We start from the raw sequence: 19,815 nt of genomic DNA on the forward strand, positions 1-19,815 counted from the left end.
TAAATGAGAATAAACTAGACACATTTCATAGTTCAGCCTTGAACAATTGAATAATTTTTGAAATTTATACAATTTAATGAAAAACATTTACTCTGCTTGTAATGCACAATTACACTAATTGACTCCTACCCTACAAATTGTGGGATAACCCAGTTTAGTTTAATCAATTACCGCATGGTGCGCTAACTTGCGCAGAACCAATGCGCAATCGTCCTAGCTACGAAAATAACAATATGGCGGTCGTGTTCTCAAAATTTGACAGTTTTTGTCAAAAAAGGATTGCTGTAAGCCGCAAGTTATGAATTAGGCCTCATATACGGGATTCGGTGACTTCTGCACCATCATATATCATGTAAGATTTAACTTTCAAACGTGTGGTTGCTTGATTCAATAAAAAGTATCATCTGCTGAAATATGTTGTCTGACAAACGAATAGGACCTAGCCAGCCCTTAACTTGGCTAAGAGCTAGGCCTAGGCCTAGATCGGAATAGGGCCTAGGCCTACTTCGATAATCAAGGTAGCCTAGCCTGCTCATTGTCATGTCGGACTATTAAGTGCATCTGCTTGCTGTTGGTTGTCCTTTAAACGTCGGTTAAAAGTATTGGCACTTTGGTGGATGGGACCAATAGGGTAGGCTACCTATGCGTATAACTGATAGGTAATTAGTAGGCCTAATAGTGCTACCTGCATGCTAGGCCTAGGCCCTAATCATCATGCATGTGCTGTCTTGTCTTGGACTTGGACTTCTGTGTCATGACTGTGTGTCCTTGACCTTGTGACTCCGATATCTGACACTCACTGTGACTGATTGTGACAGTCACAGTGACAGATGTGAGAAAAATTGATCGAGAGAAAAAATATGAGTGTTCACCGCTGGATCTGCCTCCTGACCTTGTAGTTGTAGAGAGTACATATCATCAGCATTGCGGGGTCGTTATTTATCTGAAGCTAGTATCAGTATCACAATCACCTCTCAGTCAGTCTCGTTAGTTGCACGATCTGTAGTGTACTGTAAGGTCAGGTCAGAGTCGAGCCCTTATGCAGGGCTTCATTTTAATCTATAGTGACTAGTCACTGCTCCAATGGCAGTCCATGCCCTCCGAAATGGCCGTCATGCCCTCTCAAATCTTCTTTCATATTACAATCCTTTAAGAATGGCTCTGAAGGTGAAATCGGTGCCTTAATAATTTTCTAATTCAGACCTGCTTAATATTCATTGGTGTGTTTATACCATCATCATAATGATAATGCCCATTCTCCTTTCAGAAAAAAATGGAAAACTTAAAGCATCCCCAACTGTTCCCTTGTGCCTCGAGAGTACAGATTCCTCACGTCGGGGCAGACGAGCGAGACTACCATGATGCTACGGTTCTTCCGGAAGTAATCCGCCTTAAGGGAAGAAGGTTCCATGCTGATGTAACAGATGGCTATCTAAAGAATGTCAGTGAGAGTTTGGCTTTTGATGAAGATGTTGTCAGGGATCGTTGTTTTCATCTCTTGCCCTACAGTGATAAGTATTTCCTCGAAGCAGTTGATCCTTCAAGTGTCGTCAAACCTCGGCCTAAACCCACTGGACCTACTGGACGCTGTGACAAGAGGGGAACTGATAATAGACACATGCCATGCCATATAAAAAAGACAGTTGCTCATAAATTGAAACCTATGCGGAGAAGAATTATGGAAAGGGCTGTTCAAATGCACAAAGATGCCATGTTGAAGGAATTCCAAGAATCTGTTGAGCAAGTTGAAGATACCATCGTCAAACCGTCTGCTTTTTTGACTGAGGTTAAGGACGCGGTGCAGTTGACGAAGAAGAAGCCTAAAAGGAAGGTGGACTGGGATGACGTCTTGATATCGAGGTTGAGTAGGAATACAGCGCAGTGGCTCGTGCACCACAAAATGTCTCCGTACGATCCAAAGTATCAGAAGTTTGAGCGGTTGTTGCACGATTGGTATGGCGAGGCAACGAATACTGAACTTGTCCGAGATAGTGTGAGTGAGGCTGACTTTGCCTTGCCCAAGAAGAAGGACGAGAAGACGAAAGCTGATGAGAAAAGTCCTTGGAAAGCAAAGAAAGAACAAGAGTAAGTATGATAAGATGTCATGTCATAGATGCACACTATGTCTGAGGTCTTACAAGTTACATATTTCACCCTGGAGAATCAAAATACTGACCTCCGGGCAATTCGTGCCGAGTCCGGATTCTGTGTCATCTGGTATTCCTGAGTTCCGAGTCTCACGATTGGTCGTCTTGGAAAACAGCGCTCCTTTCCTTCAAATCAAAGACGTGATAAAGTTCTTATTCAACTTGTGCATTCAGATCTTGGGGAACACAATAGTTGAAGTTTCATATCAAAGGCTGCATCTAAAGGGCTACAAAAAAGGAAAAGCTTTTGTTTTTCATGCTTGCTTATTGATCTTTTGCTTCGTCACGCCGTCTTAGCAGAGATAAGGTATTTGAAATCAGTCCATAGCAGGTCAAGTATCTCAAGATCTGAATGTATGCATCAGTTGAATACTACTATACAGTAGAACCTCCCTTAGCGGACACCTCTCTAATAAGGACACCCTCTCTATTAAGGACACTGGCTTTGGTCCCAAATTGGTTGTTACCATTCAATTTTACCTCTCTGATCAGGACACCTCTCTATTAAGAACAGTACTTTTCAGTCCCAAGGGTGTCCTTTTAATAGAGAGGTTTTTATTAAGGTATGCCATGAGAGAGCCTTTTTTTTTAAGGAATATACCGAGGGACTCGGAACTCAGGAATACCAGATGACTCGGAATCTGGACTTGGCACGAATTGCCCGGTGTTCAGGATTTTGATTCTGCGGGTTGTATAAATGGTCGACACTGACTGCAGGTGAAATTTTTGAAAAATACTATATTTCTCATTACATTTGAATTAACATTCGCAGGGTCATGCCTCGTGATTTAATCTGATTGAATATTTAGCAGAGATTTTCTTAATATACATGAACCGGCAAATGTTATTTGAAAACTTCATAATAGTAATACATATATGATGAATATGGTAATAAATATTACTGTAGTGCCATAACATCTGTGTGTTCTGTTAAATCCAGATGGCAATCCCATTTTCAGAGAGAACTGACAATTATCAGCTCACACTCACAGCAGGTGGCTTTTACATTGTATAGCCTGTAGATTCATGATTTTTTATAACAAATCCAGTCACATTTAACGCGATCTATCACTAATGTCAAACCTTGGGAGCCCGAGGAGAATCAACTTGTGCGATCAGTTGACTCGGGGACACTGGCAGTATTCTTATTTTATCATGCATTATATCGCAACCTGGCCTCGAAATGTCTTTGTCTTCTGATGATCAAATTGGAAGAAACTTGCCTTGCCGGTGCGACAGGCTGAATTAAAAAAAAATTATTGGTTGAACACTTGGACAAGGCTACTTCTCTTCTTGACTTAGGCCTACCGATGAATATTGATAATGTGCATGTTGGCTTGCCTAAGAAAAAAAAGATGCTTTGTTTGAAGATACTGATCATTCTGATTGTTTCTTCTAGATTACTTGAACAAATTCGCATGCAGGCAAGAGATTCAGACCGACCGACAGATCCATATTCTGACGACACTTCAGCTGCATTCTATCGTCTCCCAACTGGTATCAGGAAGCAACAAAAATACAAGGATAAGGTAGAAGCAGGTCAGTGTCATGGTGGCTGATTCAAATCGTGGACATCTCCAAACAGGATCATTGAAAAATCAATAAACTGCATCATAAACTGTACTAGAACAGAATGTGCCCGTAGGCTAACCTAAAATGTGACCCGCTCTACCAAAACTAGGCGCTTGTCGCATCTGAACTTGACAGGTTGATACGGATTTGTTGTTCATTTCCCTATTGTAGACCTTTTGTGAAATGTGACCAAATCAGTTTGTAATAGATTTCACAAAAGGTCTACAATAGGGAAATGAACAACAAGTCCGTATGAACCTGTCAAGTTCAGATGCGACAAGCGCCTAGTTTTGGTAGAGCGGGTCACAAATAGGCAAGTCAGATTCAAACTGCCTTGCAGTACTAGTGAAAATCATTTATAAGTGGTCAACATTAGTGTGGTATTGCTGCAGTGCATGTGATGGCACTTGGTGTTGAGTTGGCACATTTTCCCCCTGGCCATTTCAATCCATTCATGAGAAAATCATCATCTTTAGTATCACTCTTTGCTTTGTCTGACCTGTATGTCAATTTCAATGTGAATTTCACTCTTTTCGTGTCCTCTGGTTCACATGATCCATCAAGGCCTAATCATTACTCATATCCATCTTTGTTGTGAAATTGAAAATATGAAAATAGTGCAATTTTCAAATTCAATTACTAATTTCAAATTTGCAATTAAGGGCATAGACCTTTAACTTTGATGCCACAGCGGTGTTCTCTGTAACCCTGTGGTTTACATGATCCATCAGGGCCTATCATAACTCATATCCATCTTTGTCGTAAAATTGAAAATATAAAAATAGTGCAAATCAATTTTAAAGATTATTGACTTTGCTGTTCTTAGGTTTCTCTGAAAGTGATCTAAAATCTGGTAGGTGGCCTGGCAACTTAGGTTGAACTGAAGTCATTTCTATCCATAGTTTTCGTAAAAATGTCATGATATGAAAAGGAGAAGTCCCTAGAACTTCTGTCGGTCATGAATTACCGGCTGAGCTCCTGCAGAAAGAGAAGTTCTTAAACAAGTGGTATGCTGTTCATAAATTACTGGTGGTCCGGGAAATAGGAATGCAGTTTTACACAATGACGTAGCGCCATTATTATACATACAAATTTGCTGAAACTTGGTATTCATAGTACATGTATTTGTATATCTATATACACACCAGCTATGTTGAAATTTATATTCTCTACATATTTCTACAATTGGCAATTTTCAAATTCAATAACTAAGTTCAAATTTGCAATGAACGGCATAGACCTTTAACTTTGATGCCACCGTGTAACCCTGTGGTGCTGTCTATATGGTCTGCTGTAGGTTTAATAGTAGTTCCAGCGACTTCTTCTTTTAACTAAATGATGACAAATGATTACATCAATAGAGATGTTGAAAGTTGGCTGCACTACAGTTTTGATAGAAACTCGTCACCGGTATTGGTTATGGTAGATTTATGCACTGTATGAAGCAGAAAAGTTTCAACTTGATTTCAGTCAATGAATAGTTAAATCTGGTTGTTCACTGTACATGTTTTTGCACTGCGTCTTTCAGCTTGGGGAAGAGGTACCGTATAATTCTACTCATCTAGAATTCAAGCCTAATTGCTTCCTTTAATTTAAAGGGGGACTATAGGCTGGAGCAGAGGGGCTAATTTGGCCATCTTCAGGTGACTTATATACACAGTAAGAGCCCTGGGGTAATGTCAGATTCAGGACTAAATGTATTCCTCGTACAAGCGTGAATCATTTCGGCGTACTGTGAGACGTGAGGGACCCCTATTGGCGACTTCGTGTAACTTTATCTTGCCTGACTAGCTGCTGCCTATATTGTCCCTTTAAATTTGATCGAGATTGTCCAAACATTTGAACAATCTCTGTTGTAATGGTAACTGCTAGATCTGGCAATTTTTTATTGGTAGGTAGTGGTACCTGGGTGTAAACAAGCATGGATTTCAATGAGGACAACATTACCGGCACTGGCGGTACACACCAGTAGTTTAACGGTCCCATACCCACCGGGTACACAATAAATTTCCTGCCCACAATTTGTCAATATCACAAAAGTTTCGGTATCGTATTGGACTGATGACTACTATTACTTTTATTAACTACCACCTGTTGGCAATAAAGTCCCTCATGCTAGTACAGTAGAACCTCTCTATTAAGGACACCCTTGGGACTGACAAGTGCTGTCCTTGATAGAGAGGTGTCCTGATTGGAGAGGTCAAATTGAATGGAAACAACCAATTTGGGACCAAAACTAATGTCCTTAATAGAGAGGTTGTCCTTAATAGAGAAGTGTCCACTAAGAGTGGTTCTACTGTAATTCCATGCTTTTGTAGATGAGCTTCAACAATATTCTAGTCTTTTTTTCAGTGATGTGAATGACCTGTAAACTAATTTTCTGGATATTTGTTTAACTATATACAGTAGAACCCCTCTATTAAGGACACTCTCGGGATTGACTGGTGCTGTCCTTGATAGAGAGGTGTCCGGAGTAGAGAGGTCAAATTGAATGGAAACACCCGATTTGGGACAACTATTGTCCTTAATAGAGAGGGTGTCCTTAATAGAGAGGTGGTTCTTTCTACTGTACATGTACATGTAGTTATTAAATGCTTATTCCCAATATCAAATTCACCAATTAGTAATGATACACGTATTCCTAACATTATTAGGCCTACATTGTATAGATTATAGCTTAATAGCTTAATCTCTCATCGTCAAGAAATGTACATGCAACTAGGGCCGGAATATCATTTTGATTGAAAATGATTAATGAGATATTCAACACAATTTTCCTCTGACTTCAGATTTGAAGGGTCACTCACTGCAAGAACTCGGTAATAAAGGGGTACGCCGTTCGTAATTACTTGTGGTCCAGTTAAATAGAAATCCACTAATACACAATGCCGTAGTGCAGTTATTATGAATACAAATTTGTTTAAACTTGGTATTCATAGTATTTGTATATCGGTCTACACAACAGCAATGTTGAAATTTATATTTAGCATGTATTTTAATACGTAATTGAAAATTTTCAAATTACAAATTACAAATTCAAATTTTTTAACGAGCAGTGTAGGCCTTCAGCCAACATTTTGGTTCAAAAACCCGTTTTTTGTTTGCATTTACTGGGTCGCACAAGTACCGGTCAAATTTATAAATGTAGGGAAACTTAATCCCAGTGAAATTGCTGTTTATGGGGAATTTTCCTCATCTCAAAACTGATTACTTGTCAATGTCAGTAGAGCAATGCCTTTGATTTCAGTCAATCGAGGGCAGTCTGACAGAACAAAATGATACCAATAACTCAATTTCGTCAAAAATTTTGGTAAGTGGGTTGGTGCACTGAACCTTTCATTTGTCTAAGAGACACATTCTAATTCAATCTTTCGACTTTTGTTTTTAGGTGCTATCAACAAGACCGCCCATGCGATCGAAGTCAAACCACGCCAGTTCTCGCCACCTCCCACTCTTCGTGACCACATGAATGAGCACATCGGGGACAAAGCACTCGATACCGACAACTTATTTCAACAGGAAAGGCTCACAGGTAGGTTGAGTCTACAATGCTTAAAGGGGTAGTTACGACGAATCCATTGTTGTGTCACAACTTGCTAGCTCTTTTAGCTGGTACCGCGTTTAGTCGTGTGACGTCATTTACGTCATCAGCAGCAGACTTTATCATAGCGTTGCTTGCAGAGGCCTTAAAAGGATACACGCCATCTACTGTACAGGGATTTATAAAAAGGGTATACCGTTCGTAATTACTTGTGGTCCAGTTAAATAGAAATCCACTAATACACAATGCCGTAGTGCAGTTATTGTGAATACAAATTTGTTTAAACTTGGTATTCATAGTATTTGTATATCAGTCTACACAACGACAATGTTGAAATTTATATTTAGTACGTATTTCCGCAATTGGACATTTTTAAATTCAATTACAAATTCAAAATTTTTAACGAACGGCGTAGGCCTTTACAGAAGTCTTTTCAAAAAGACTTTTTCGGAAGATTTCAAGTCAACCCATTCAGCAATGACCTAACAATATGATTTTATGTTACCCTGGTTTCGGGTTACTAATCCTTTCGTCACTGACTAAAAATAATGTGGAATCAAGGATATCGTGGATTCTGAATTTGCCAAGGTGCACCTGCTCGGGTGGTTCTGTGACCCTAAGGGCTGGCTGGAGTCCTGGCTCCTGCCAGACAGGTCTGAGGCAAGGGTCCAGATCAGTTGGATCGGGCATTGGTGAAGACATTCAAGAATGCAGCCCCTCCACATTTGCTGGGCATATTCGGCAGTTATGGGCCAACAACTCATACAGAAGTGAGTTTTGTAGTACAGCCCAAAAATTGAAATTTAAGTCTACTTCTTCTCCTGTTTGTTACTAGTGTGTATTGCTGCAGTTTCTACTAAAGCACAATGCCAGTGCATGCATATCAGTCCAGTCCTTTACTGGCTTTAGTCAAGCCCCGGTCCCTTCAGCCAAGAAATGCTCTAATTTGAGTTTATTTTTCAGGTAAAAATCAGATCCACAATCTCGATGGACCCGATGACATCATCCTGATGGAGACGAACAATAAATACAGGAAGCATCTCCAGCAGCAATATCCTCAGGAGCCAGAAGGATGGTACAGCGAAGGAGAGGATGATAAAAAGATTGATGCCAAGAAGAAAGACGAGAAGAAGGGCGGGAAACGCATCGAGAAGGGGCTTCATCGGTGGAGGGAGCTACCAGAGTTGATTGACGTAAGAAATGCTCTTTGTAACCTTGGGCAAGACGGTTAACTGCAAATGCCAAGTTGAGTTTAACATACTCAGATATTCCTTTCTGTATCGCTTTCTGTTTCAGAATTCTTGCACCAAATCTTGTAGATCTTAAGCAAACCACTTTCAGAACAATTTGTATCTTTGCTGCCTTTTTCAGGAGAGTGCTGATGTGCTCTACAAACTAGGTCCAGGGAATGAGATCGACTATCAGAAGATATCAGACCCATCCACGAGAAAGAAGGCAAGAAGCAATTTGTCTCTGGTTAAAATCAGTAAGTACATGCACATGGATCTCAATTCTGTTCATAATTTTTTCTGCACCTGACCTCCAAAATGTCACATTGGAGAACACATGCCCCTGTGAAATTCGAGTAGAAATTGTCGGCAAAAGCCAGGATTTTCCAGCTAATTCCAAAGCCAAGGATTTTTCCTTGCCAGAAGGTTGCAGTCCAAACCGGATTCGAACCCACAACCCACTGGTTGACATGACAAGTACAGTAGAACCTCTCTATTAAGGACACCCTTGGGACTGACAAGTGCTGTCCTTAATAGAGGTGTCCTGATTAGAGAGGTCAAATTGAATGGAAACAACCAACTTGGGACCAAAACTAGTGTCCTTAATAGAGAGGTCGTCCTTAATAGAGAGGTGTCCTGATCAGAGAGGTCAAATTGAATGGAAACAACCAACTTGGGACCAAAACTAGTGTCTTTAATAGAGAGGTTGTCCTTAATAGAGAGGTGTCCTGATTAGAGAGGTCAAATTGAATGGAAACAACCAACTTGGGACCAAAACTAGTGTCCTTAATAGAGAGGTCGTCCTTAATAGAGAGGTGTCCGCTAAGAGAGGTTCTACTGTACTTCGACTGAGCTAAAGGGAATCGCCGGCAAGCTCGAACTTGTAGTAGTGTCTCAGTATTCTTAAGCCGAGGACAGACTACCGTCTATTGCTCACCAAGATCAAAAACAGATGTAGGGTCACCTGGCAAGTCACTCTTGCTGGCCTCAACAACTGTGCGTTCATACCAATGTCAGGCCCAGACAGTTTTAGCTACCTGTACCTGTCTGTGCATTGCATAATCATCATGATCATCTGATGCACAGCTTACTTATGAGACCCATTGCTGTCTTTGCTCCTGATTAATCAGGTATATACCTGTAGTTTTATAGGCCCATGGACATTCTCAAAACAGCCAACCATCTTCAAAGTACGGGTTTACATGTCAAAAACATATAATCGGAACTCCACCTTGAAATGTAGACTCAAATAGCTAAAAAAGCTGGTGCCTAGTAACATGAATTCATTTTTTCTTGGTGTAAAGGGCTTGAAAGAGTTAAAAACAAAACCTCTTGTTTACATTTTCCTTGCTCGAAACAGTTGGTGAACCATTCACACACGACAATTCTACCTGAAGTAGCCCCCCTGTGGTGGCAATCTTGGCGAAAATATAGAACTCCCCACCAACTCACCAAGACTGGGTGAGAGTATCTAATTTCATTGGCCAAGTGAATTGCCGGACCGTTCACATATGACAAGACATCTGCAGTCAATTAAATTAATCACCATTGGCCAATTTTTCTTGGTAGTCTGTCCTCGGCTTTACACACAACAAAGTCAATTTGAACCTATTTCAAATTGTTGTCTAATCATCGACAATGTATACATATTTATGATAGCTTTATTACAATGAGAATTAAATAACAGCTGTAGGTGAGAGATTTTCATTTGAAATATTTAGCTTTGTCATCAGCAGCTGCTTCAAATTAAGATGTACATATCATATTGTAATGAATCGAATAACATAGATCTACATGTAAATTGATAAATAACGGGGTAAACAATTTGATTGTATAAATCACTTGATTTCATCTCAAGTGTAGAATTGCACTTCCCTGTGGATGTGGTGATAACACTTACTATCAGTCCAGGTTTCGCATTTGAAACATTTAAGACCCACTCAATTCAGTCAATTGCACTTCCCTGTGGATGTGGTGATAACACTTACTATCAGTCCACGTTTCGCATTTGTCAATTCAATTCAATTCAGTCAAATATTTGAACATTTAATTCGAATTAGGAAATTTCGAATTGTGTTCATGTAGCCTTTTAGAACCTAAATCTATAGCCTTGTTTTGACCACAGAAGTTTTAGTGAGACAGCCATAACCTCTTGGGCTGGTATAAAATGATTCTTGATGAATTATGCCAAGGATATATCAAGTTCGAGGTGTTTAGATGATAGAAGTTGATATCTCAAACACAGGTGGCAATATCATTTCTCCCTACTTTGGTTTTTGCATATATTTTAGCTCCACCCTCAGTCATAGTGTTAAAAACAGCCAAAACAGTAGAACCTCTCTATTAAGGACACCCTTGGGACTGACAAACGCTGTCCTTAATAGAGAGGTGTCCTGATTAGAGGGGTCAAATTGAATGGAAACAACCAATTTGGGTCTAGAACTGGTGTCCTTAATAGAGAGGTTGTCCATAATAGAGAGGTGTCCGCTAAGGGAGGTTCCACTGTACCTCAAGTTTGGCATCGGTTCTCTAATTGAAAATCAAAGGATTCAGATTAAGTCGAAAAAAATGTCAACCGTAAAATTTATTTTGTTGTTCATTTTTCAGTCGATGACTGGAGAGGCAAGTGGTTTCTGAATCAACGATTTGCCGATGCGACCACATCTGACCTCATACGCGACATGGGCGATATCCATTCACATATACGACTGAAAGCCATCATGACTGTCGCCAGGGCAGCTGATTACCGCCCTCCGCCGGAGATGGGGATAAATTTGGAGAAAACGGACGAGATCGACTTCATTGAACAGCTTCCCGATAGGCTGGTCAAGGCAATACGATGTCTCCTCACTGATGATCATCCGAGGGTCCGTCTTGCTGCTGCCATTACGCTCTTCACTATCAAGAAACCTCATCCAAAGGTACATTATATTCAGGGGCGAAACATTTCCAATTTTTGGTGGATTAACGGCTTAATTTGACAACAGAAATTAAAAGATCTCGGCCGCAGCTCTACGTAGAAATTTGATGTTTTTCGGGATTGGACAAAAAGTAATCATTTGATTTAGAATGTACATGAAGTTTAAGTTTAATATCATTATTCAGAACCTTAAAAATTCCAATCAAAATTTCATTTCCAGACTACTCCAAAACCACATTTTCAAATCATGCATCTTTCAGCCTTGACTACCACTCGTACAGTGGAACCTCCCTAATAGTGGACACCTCTCTATTAAGGACAACCTCTCTATTAAGGACAACCTTTCTATTAAGGACAACCTTTCTATTAAGGACAACCTCTCTATTAAGGACAACCTCTGTATTAAGGACACTAGGTTTGGTCCCAAATTGGTACCTTCCATTAAATTTGACCTCTATAATCAGGACACCTCTCTATTAGGGACAGCACTTGCCAGTCCCAAGTGGGTCCTTAATAGAGAGGTTCTACTGTACTTAGTAAATCTCTAACTCGACCATTTTTAGGCAGAGGAGTTGTTACGTACAGCCCTCAGAAGCAACAGTACCGTTGACCGATGGGCGGCTTCTCAGTGCCTAGCACACTGTGGGGTGTGTGACTCGGAAGTGGCGGGGGAGCTTATCAATCAGTTGATGACGTCCGAAGATGCGATCCGTCATGAGCAGGCCACGCATCTTCTGGCTTTGCTAAGCCAAGATATCGCTAACTCAGTGAGTACATTGTATCAATATCTGAAGAAAAAAACCCTCAATGACTGTAACTCGTTGGGGGGGGGGACTATAAGCACTAGATAGGGGGTTAAATTTGTGGTCTTTATGTGACTAATAATGCAAGGTTAGGAGACTTGGATTTATGAATGATAAATATATTCCTGGTGCAGGTGTGAAGATTTCAATATCTGTGTGTACAGAGAGACACCTATTGGCGATTTTGTATAAATTAATATTGCCTACCTGGCTGCAGTGCTTAGTCTCTCTTAAAGGAATGGACGGCTTTTTAATAATTCCAATGGTCCTTTAAACAAAAGTGTGCGAATTCAACCATTATATATCATAAAATATATTGACGTTTAAGTCAAATGACATTTTTATACTTTTCAAATCAATCCAGCTTGACCACCTCCATCTAAATGTGAAATAATAGAGACACATTTCAGAGAGTTTTCAAATTTTTTTCAGCAACTTGTTTACTCGATGTTGGCTGAACAGCTCAACAGCAGCAGCTGGCGTCACAAGGTGATTGCCTGTAAAGCCATCCCTGTCCTTAATGGAACTATAAATAAGGTAAATATGAAGAACATGAATCGAGCATCCGATGGAGTATTACCTGAGACCACATTTAAAAAATATTTATTTGATTACGAATCCGCTGGGGGTCATTTTCTGAAAAGCGGAGAAAAAAAAGTCCAGACGACTGTTTTTGACGCTTTTTTTTCTTCTCCCAGTCCCAGACCATAAAATAGTGAGAAATGAAAAAAATATTTCCCGACGACCAATTTCAACCAATTTAAATTTTTTGGGGTCCCCTTGTTTGATCAGAGACATGGTTTTATTTTATTTCCCCCGCCCCACATAGATTTTGCGTCTGATGGAAAAAATGTTATTCCCGCCCCACAAAGGTTTTGAGATTGAAGAAAAATATGTTTTTATATTTTTTAAAATTCCGCCCCACCCACTTAGGTTTTGGATCTGAAGTTTTGTAATCCAACTTATCAAAAAAGTGTGGCCTAAATATGAAGAATATGAAGTTAGGATCTGGTAGTAGTATTATCTTTGTAAACATTAAATGAGGAGGGGCCATGCAGTGGCAGAGTGGTTAGAACGCCAGGTCCAGGTTCGACACTTGAATGGATCAGCACTGTTACATCTTTGTGTCCTTGGGCAAGGCAATTAATCCCACTTGCTTCTCGCCACCTTGGAGTAGGTGGGTGCCAGGCTTGCCTGGGAAGTTAATTTGTAATAGTCCAGCACCCTATCCCGGGGGAGTGATACACCTAGTTGCTTTATGCTGTGGAAACTGGGATATACTCTGGCCGGATGAGTCCAGCAATAACCATAGCAATAGCCCATTAAACTTAACATTTAATTTCTTTTAGTTTAATATGATTCTTTATTTAAAGGGTAACTCGTGTCAAATTTCACCATATAATGTTTTAGCTGTTTTTGACAAATGACTATGTCACTTTCTCATAAATCGGTAAGGTTTTCGAATCGAAATGCACATTTTCGAGAAATTGATGGTTTAATCCCGCCCGGATGGCTCGCTTCCATGCCGTTGAAATTGCGCTACGCCGACGACGTTTTCGTTGATGACGTCACAACATGAACATTTTCACGAAGCGGTGGTTTACATTCAGCGATTTTGTAAAAAATCTAATCAAAAATGGAAAATTTGAGCTTTACATTTGTGATCAACAATTAAAAACGGACGTATTTCCGCAAAGTTGTAAATCACATCATAGTATCTCTTTAACTTCTATATCAAATTACACAGTGATAAACTTCTCAGGGCTGAAGCAAACCATTAGTAGCCCTGGGAATTTCAAATGGTGCACAGTGTCCGCCTAGATGAATTTGGGCAGAGGTGGGGAAATATCATCCCCAGGGCCAATTCACCCCACATTACGGTGCACAATACTTTCAGGACATAGCCCACAAGCTTGCTGAAGTCATGTGGTATGACTGGCATGGTGAGGTAAAGAAAGCTGCTGCCCAGTGTCTTGGGAAGACAGGTCACGGCAAGGAGGTCCACGATGACCTACAGGAGCGCATCATAAAGGGTGGAGAAAGAGTTCGCGCCGATGCTATTGGTCGTCTCGGGCATTTAGGTAAGAATACTTCGCTGCCAAGTTGTAACTCGCTCTACCAAAACTAGGCGCTTGTCGCATCTGAACTTGACAGGTTGATACGAACTTGTTGTTCATTTCCCTATTGTAGACCTTTTGTGAAATCTATTACAAACTGATTTGGTCACATTTCACAAAAGGTCTACAATAGGGAAATGAACAACAAGTCCGTATCAACCTGTCAAGTTCAGATGCGACAAATGCCTAGTTTTGGTAGAGCGGGTCACAGTTGCTCAATCGGTGTTAAAAAAACACAAGCTGAGCGTTATCACTTTCATTTACAGTCGTAAGTTACTGCTAACCCAGACTGAAGAACCGAGTCCTGTAATATTCGTCATCAATTTGACATCATGGCCGTGGACGGGACAATTTCTGCATTGTAGGCCTACTAGACACCAATGCGTAAACCAAGCGATATGAATGTTTCAGTCAGTACTAATCTAGTGGCATTTATTGGCAGAGATAATATGTGACGCGCCATGACAAAACAAGTCGCATGTCGCTCCGACCTTGACAAGTTGAGACGGACTGGTTGTTCATTTCACTGTTGTCAGCCTTTTGTGACATCTGAGTAGATCAATTTCTTCTATTATTTCCTGGTGTTATCTAAGGCTCATCTTCTGTGCGACGTGCAACTCATTTTGTTGTGGTGGGTCACATATATTCAACCAATTATAGACTTTTCGTGAATGTTTTGTCCGCATAATTGGAGCTCTGGAGGGCAAACTACTGGATTTCTTTAAAGTTTGGTTCTATATTAATCTTGGCTTCGATTTTTTTTAGGTATTATGACAGCAAAACTCTTGCCGATCTTCCTGAGGTGTTTTGAGGACAGCTACGTGTCCGTGAGAGAACAATGTTGCATAACATGTAGCAATCTAAAGATAAAGGACGACGCCGTGCTCTCTAAATTGGTGGATCTCGCCAGCTTTGATCCGATATGGAAAGTCAAGGCGTTAGCTTTGCAGGGTAAGCATCAAGGAGGGTTACTGCTAGAGGGTACCTTTGACGGACCCCAAAGAAGACAACAGGCTATGCGATGTCAATAATTCAAAATGCCATCTTGTTTTTGTTCTTGGGTCAAGATCTGAACCTCCAAATGTCTAACACTTATCCTGTGCAAAGTTGACTTCCGGAGGCCTATTTTGACTTTTGAATTTCAAGCTGTTTAATTTAATTTGTTCCTTCTTTATAAACTAGAGGACCACACCTATGCGTATCTGATCATCGTCATGACTGAATAAATCATTGCATTGTCATAATATTTGTCACTTAAAGGCAGCAGCCAGGCAGCCGAGATAAAGTTACACGATGTCATTAATAGGGTCTCTCACATCTCACAGTACGTTGAAATGATTCACGCTTGTACGAGGAATATATTTAGTGCTGAATCTGACATGACCCAGGGCCCTTACTGTGTATATGAGTCACCTGAAGATGGCCAAATTAGCCCCTCTACTCCTATCTATAAAGGCTCTTCACATCTGACGTCACAACGTGACGTTTTGACGCCCACCTGCCAATGCATTTCCTTTACGTCCTGACTACGTGCGACGGCCAGTATGGCAGTGCAAAACAATTGGCAACGTCATCATGTGACGTCAGTGAAGAATCTCTATAGTCCCCTTTAATGCAAAGGTCTTTTAATTATTTGGCCATTCAGATACATGTACGTAGTTGTCTTTTCATTTCAGCTCTTGGTAAAATTGATGTACTAAACGACGAGATTCGGGAATGCTTGCTGTGGGCCCTGCGTTATGAAACTGAGGCGGCAGTGCGGGCCGAGGCATGTCACGCCATCACCGCCCTTGACATGCGTGAGGAGGAGACGGCAGAGATACTGCAAGAGAGATACCTTGTCGAGTGTAGTCAGCTGGTCAAAGAGTACGTACAGTGGAACCTCCCTTAGCGGACACCTGTCTATTAAGGACAACCTCTCTATTAAGGACACTAGTTTTGGTACCAAAATGGTGGTTTTCATTCAATTTGACCGCTCTAATCAGGACACCTCTCTATTAAGGACAGCACTTGTCAGTCCCAAGGGTGTCCTTAATAGAGCGGTTCTACTGTATTTGAATGTTGCATTTCGACTAAACACAGGGATGTCCCTTAAGTCAATTGCCATTCATTACATTGCTTTAATTTGATGACTGACACACCTGTTAAACAATAAAGGTCGTTTTCCAAGGCCTGGTCATTTTGCTAAGTGAATAAAACAAGATTCCTTCCCTTTTACTAGGGAAAGACCCAAAGGGAGAAACTAGAGCAAGCTTGTTATTTAGGCCTACTTATCCTCCTCAGTCAAAGTGCAGTCTTTAGATGCAAAATACCCTGTGCACAGTTGAAATTTGAAAAAGCAAATATCTGATCGCTATAATTTATTTCCTCAGTATTATGATGATGTTCTGTTTCTCTTGCAGGGAAATCACTGAAGCTCTGAAAATGTTTGACATCAGCCCAACTGAAGACATGGACACAGTCGCCCAGATTAAGGAGGAGGTCCGCAAGCTCTGCACGCGAAACAACATCTGTGCTCAGATCACTACTAATGAACAAAATGAAGAACATGAAGAGAACTTGAAGAGGTTGATCCACCGGCCGAAATCTGGCGAGAAGGTAATTTGATAATGTGGATTACCTCGCTTAACTTTGATGATAAGATGAAGTCGTTTTGATGGGAACGGCTCGACGGGATGAAAACCAGTCTAGGAGAAGGAACTATCTATACATGCTTCCCGAAATTGGTGGCTTGCATTGGAACTAACTTTTTCCCCCTTGTCCGTCATTAAAGGCATTCAAGTGTGTTGGTCAACCATGACTATATCCTTTGTCCCTCCACCATAAGGCCTAGTTTCCCCTTATGACATCACTATTTCGGACACTCGGCGCCCCATTTCTGGAAAGGTGTATACCAGCATTTGTGAACTGTGAAGTCAGTAGATGCAATAATTCGAGACATTTCCATCAACAGAGTGAATATAAGCTTGTTATCATTGAACTCGATAGGGATATCATTCATGTAAATGTCAAATTATTGCCCTGAGAGAAATCCTCTGGTGGGTTTAGCTGTGCCTTGTATACTGGATGGTCCATAGGCCCTGATTGTAGCTGAATGCAGCCTATATACAATGTAGCCAGTCTCGACTGTTACATGTAGCACTGTGTATAGTAGAACCTCCCTTAGCGGACACCTCTCTATAAAGGACACCCTCTCTACTAAGGACACTAGTTTTGGTCCCAAATTGGTTGTTGCAATTCAATTTGACCTCTCTAATCAGGACACCTCTCCATTAAGGACAGCACTTGTCCACCCCGAGGGTGTCCTTAATAAAGAGGTTCTACTGTATATTCATAGCTATTCCCAATATTCTTAGCGTTTATCTTATCTCCTTTGTTCTGATTTTCAGAAGGACGATTCTCAATCAGCAACCGCAACATCAGGCAGCACAGGCAGCACAGGCAGCCCAAGTTACAAAGTGCGCTCCGCAGGAAGTAGAACACCCGAAAGCATTCGAGAGGGCAACGTCTTCACGCCAACTGCAGAAAACGAGTTGGAAGCCATCTTGGAAAAAGACGAAACCATAGAATCGGAACCGAGCAAGTCACCTATGTCGCCACTTGATGTTGACGAGCCTGAAGTATTTGGAAGGGAGACGCGGTCAAGGGAGACCAAGTCACGTCCGTTAACGACCTCAACAGAAATGACAATTTCGGAGACACCAACTGATGGTGCCGATTACTCGGACTCCGAGTCACTCTATCGGCCATTTTCTGGCGTTTCCACATCAGGGAAGTCGCACGACTCTGACCAACAGGTTGATCCTGACAGGCAGAGCAGCAAACTTCAGTTCGTTCAGTCCTACATTGAAGCCGGGACGCCCGGTGGTTTTGGGCGGCGTTCGAGATTTTTGTCGTCTTTGACACCTAGGGGTTCCACGAGGGAACGGAATACCCCAAAGAAGACTGTGTTACACTTTCGTTATGATATGGAGAATGTGGATAGTTTGGTAGGGATAGATCTGTCTGACCCAAACGCACCGCAGAAAACTCCAACACCTACCAAGGCAGGAAAACCTGCAATGATTGATCGAAGTCTCCCCAGATTTGATCCTGGGGCGGCTGATGAGATTGTTCAAGTTGACAGTGAGGGTTCTAGTGTGCCGTCCAGCGTAGATGATCCGAGTGAGGTCATAGCCGAACCACAGAATGACATCGATGAACTCATTGCTGATGTTGTTCTTCGTGCAGTGGAGAGTTTGCAAGACAGTAATGCAGCATCAGAGGATATGAATGCTGGGGAGAAATCTGAACTGGAACAAATTCAGTTCGATCAACAGACAAGAGCATTAGAAACTGAATCGAATGAGGCATCCGAATTGAAATCGGACGAGAAACCATCCGAAACAATGGATGCTCCACCATCCGACACAAAAATGGATGGAAATTCTGACACTGGTTCTGCTGTAGAAGTTGGAGACGAAAATGGCACACTGGTTGAAGGGATTGGAGAGGGTATGAGTCAATCTGATGGGGACGCTTGTCTGTCAGAGTCGAAGAAAGACAGAGAGTCAACGAGGCGTGTCCCAGAAAGATTGAAATCTGAGATTACTGTGATTCTTGAAGATACCGAGGGTAAAACCGACATCATTGTGTAGGTTGTTTCAGAAAGAATCTACTCATGTGTCTGTCCTTTTTAAATATATCTATCTGTAACATGTAACTGTAAGTGCCTTGAGAATGAGATGTTGATAATTTAGGGATCGTGACAGAAGATATTGATATTTTTGTTTCTGATCTTTTTGAATTGTGCCTGAAATATTTTGACATCTTTATGTCTTTTGATTAAAAAATCTGCAGCTTAAACCATATCCGTCCTAAATTAATGATAGAATAGAAACATTAAATTATGTCGTGCAGCGATATGTTTGAATGGTAAGTGCTTTATGAAGAGCTTAATTTTGTATATTTGTTTTATTTTTTAGTGTATATTTTGTAAATACATATATTAAACATAAAAATAATATCTTGTACAAAACAGGAGTACGTAAATTGAATAAATGGAGACAATTTAATGTAAATTTAAGATTTGATTCGTCATTTTATGTTCAGACTACAGAGACCGTCATGAAGAGAAACTATGGGACATCAAGTTTTGCAGAACTTACTGAAACTGGAAGCAGTACAGGTAATCACTGGTAGAAGAACTGTTGTGTGCAGAATGCAAGTTTGGTCGATTATCATCACACTAATAACATAAGTGCCTAAATCATTTTTTGTACTTTTCAGAAATTAAAGAAAACCTATTCAAATTTTCAAAAACTTGTGTTTATTTTCAATTTACCTTACAAAAGTACTTAATAACAGTACAAAAATGATACGATAACTGATTTTGCCAAATGTGGCTTACATAAGGCCTGAACTGACATAGGCATAAATGCAACTAACAGTAATTTGACATAGGCACTTTCCATCATTGACTTGGGCATTTTCCCATGGACGTAATG

The 19,815-nt window shown here is 40.8% G+C and overlaps 1 protein-coding gene across 3 annotated transcripts; it reads left to right on the top strand.

Moving 5' to 3' along the window:
* Positions 1 to 221: 221 nt before the first annotated feature.
* LOC135488933 (HEAT repeat-containing protein 4-like) lies at positions 222 to 19,424 on the top strand. Of its 3 annotated transcripts, none has more exons than XM_064773905.1 (15): positions 222 to 352; positions 1,268 to 2,085; positions 3,547 to 3,686; positions 4,546 to 4,572; positions 7,108 to 7,251; positions 8,224 to 8,453; positions 8,632 to 8,746; positions 11,097 to 11,410; positions 11,973 to 12,176; positions 12,645 to 12,749; positions 14,110 to 14,293; positions 15,095 to 15,280; positions 16,006 to 16,195; positions 16,732 to 16,927; positions 17,719 to 19,424. In XM_064773905.1, exons 2-15 carry the CDS (start codon positions 1,274 to 1,276, stop codon positions 18,964 to 18,966), a joined length of 4,095 nt encoding a protein of 1,364 aa, XP_064629975.1. In that variant the 5' UTR covers positions 222 to 352; positions 1,268 to 1,273; the 3' UTR covers positions 18,967 to 19,424. The 3 variants fall into 3 exon arrangements, with proteins under 3 accessions (XP_064629975.1, XP_064629976.1, XP_064629977.1); XM_064773906.1 differs by lacking the exon at positions 4,546 to 4,572 and adding an exon at positions 5,248 to 5,259; XM_064773907.1 differs by lacking the exon at positions 4,546 to 4,572.
* Positions 19,425 to 19,815: the final 391 nt, after the last annotated feature.

This window comes from Lineus longissimus, chromosome 6 (assembly GCF_910592395.1).
Source record: "Lineus longissimus chromosome 6, tnLinLong1.2, whole genome shotgun sequence".
Lineage (NCBI taxonomy): Eukaryota > Metazoa > Nemertea > Pilidiophora > Heteronemertea > Lineidae > Lineus > Lineus longissimus.

What these genes read in the sequence shown, in the direction of transcription:
- LOC135488933 (XM_064773905.1), top strand. Translation starts at nt 1,274, where the DNA reads ATGGAAAACTTAAAGCATCCCCAACTGTTCCCTTGTGCCTCGAGAGTA. An exon ending in AGCTACCAGAGTTGATTGAC is followed by an intron (nt 8,454 to 8,631) that starts GTAAGAAATGCT and finishes TGCCTTTTTCAG; the next exon opens with GAGAGTGCTGATGTGCTCTA. An exon ending in TTTGTCTCTGGTTAAAATCA is followed by an intron (nt 8,747 to 11,096) that starts GTAAGTACATGC and finishes TTCATTTTTCAG; the next exon opens with TCGATGACTGGAGAGGCAAG.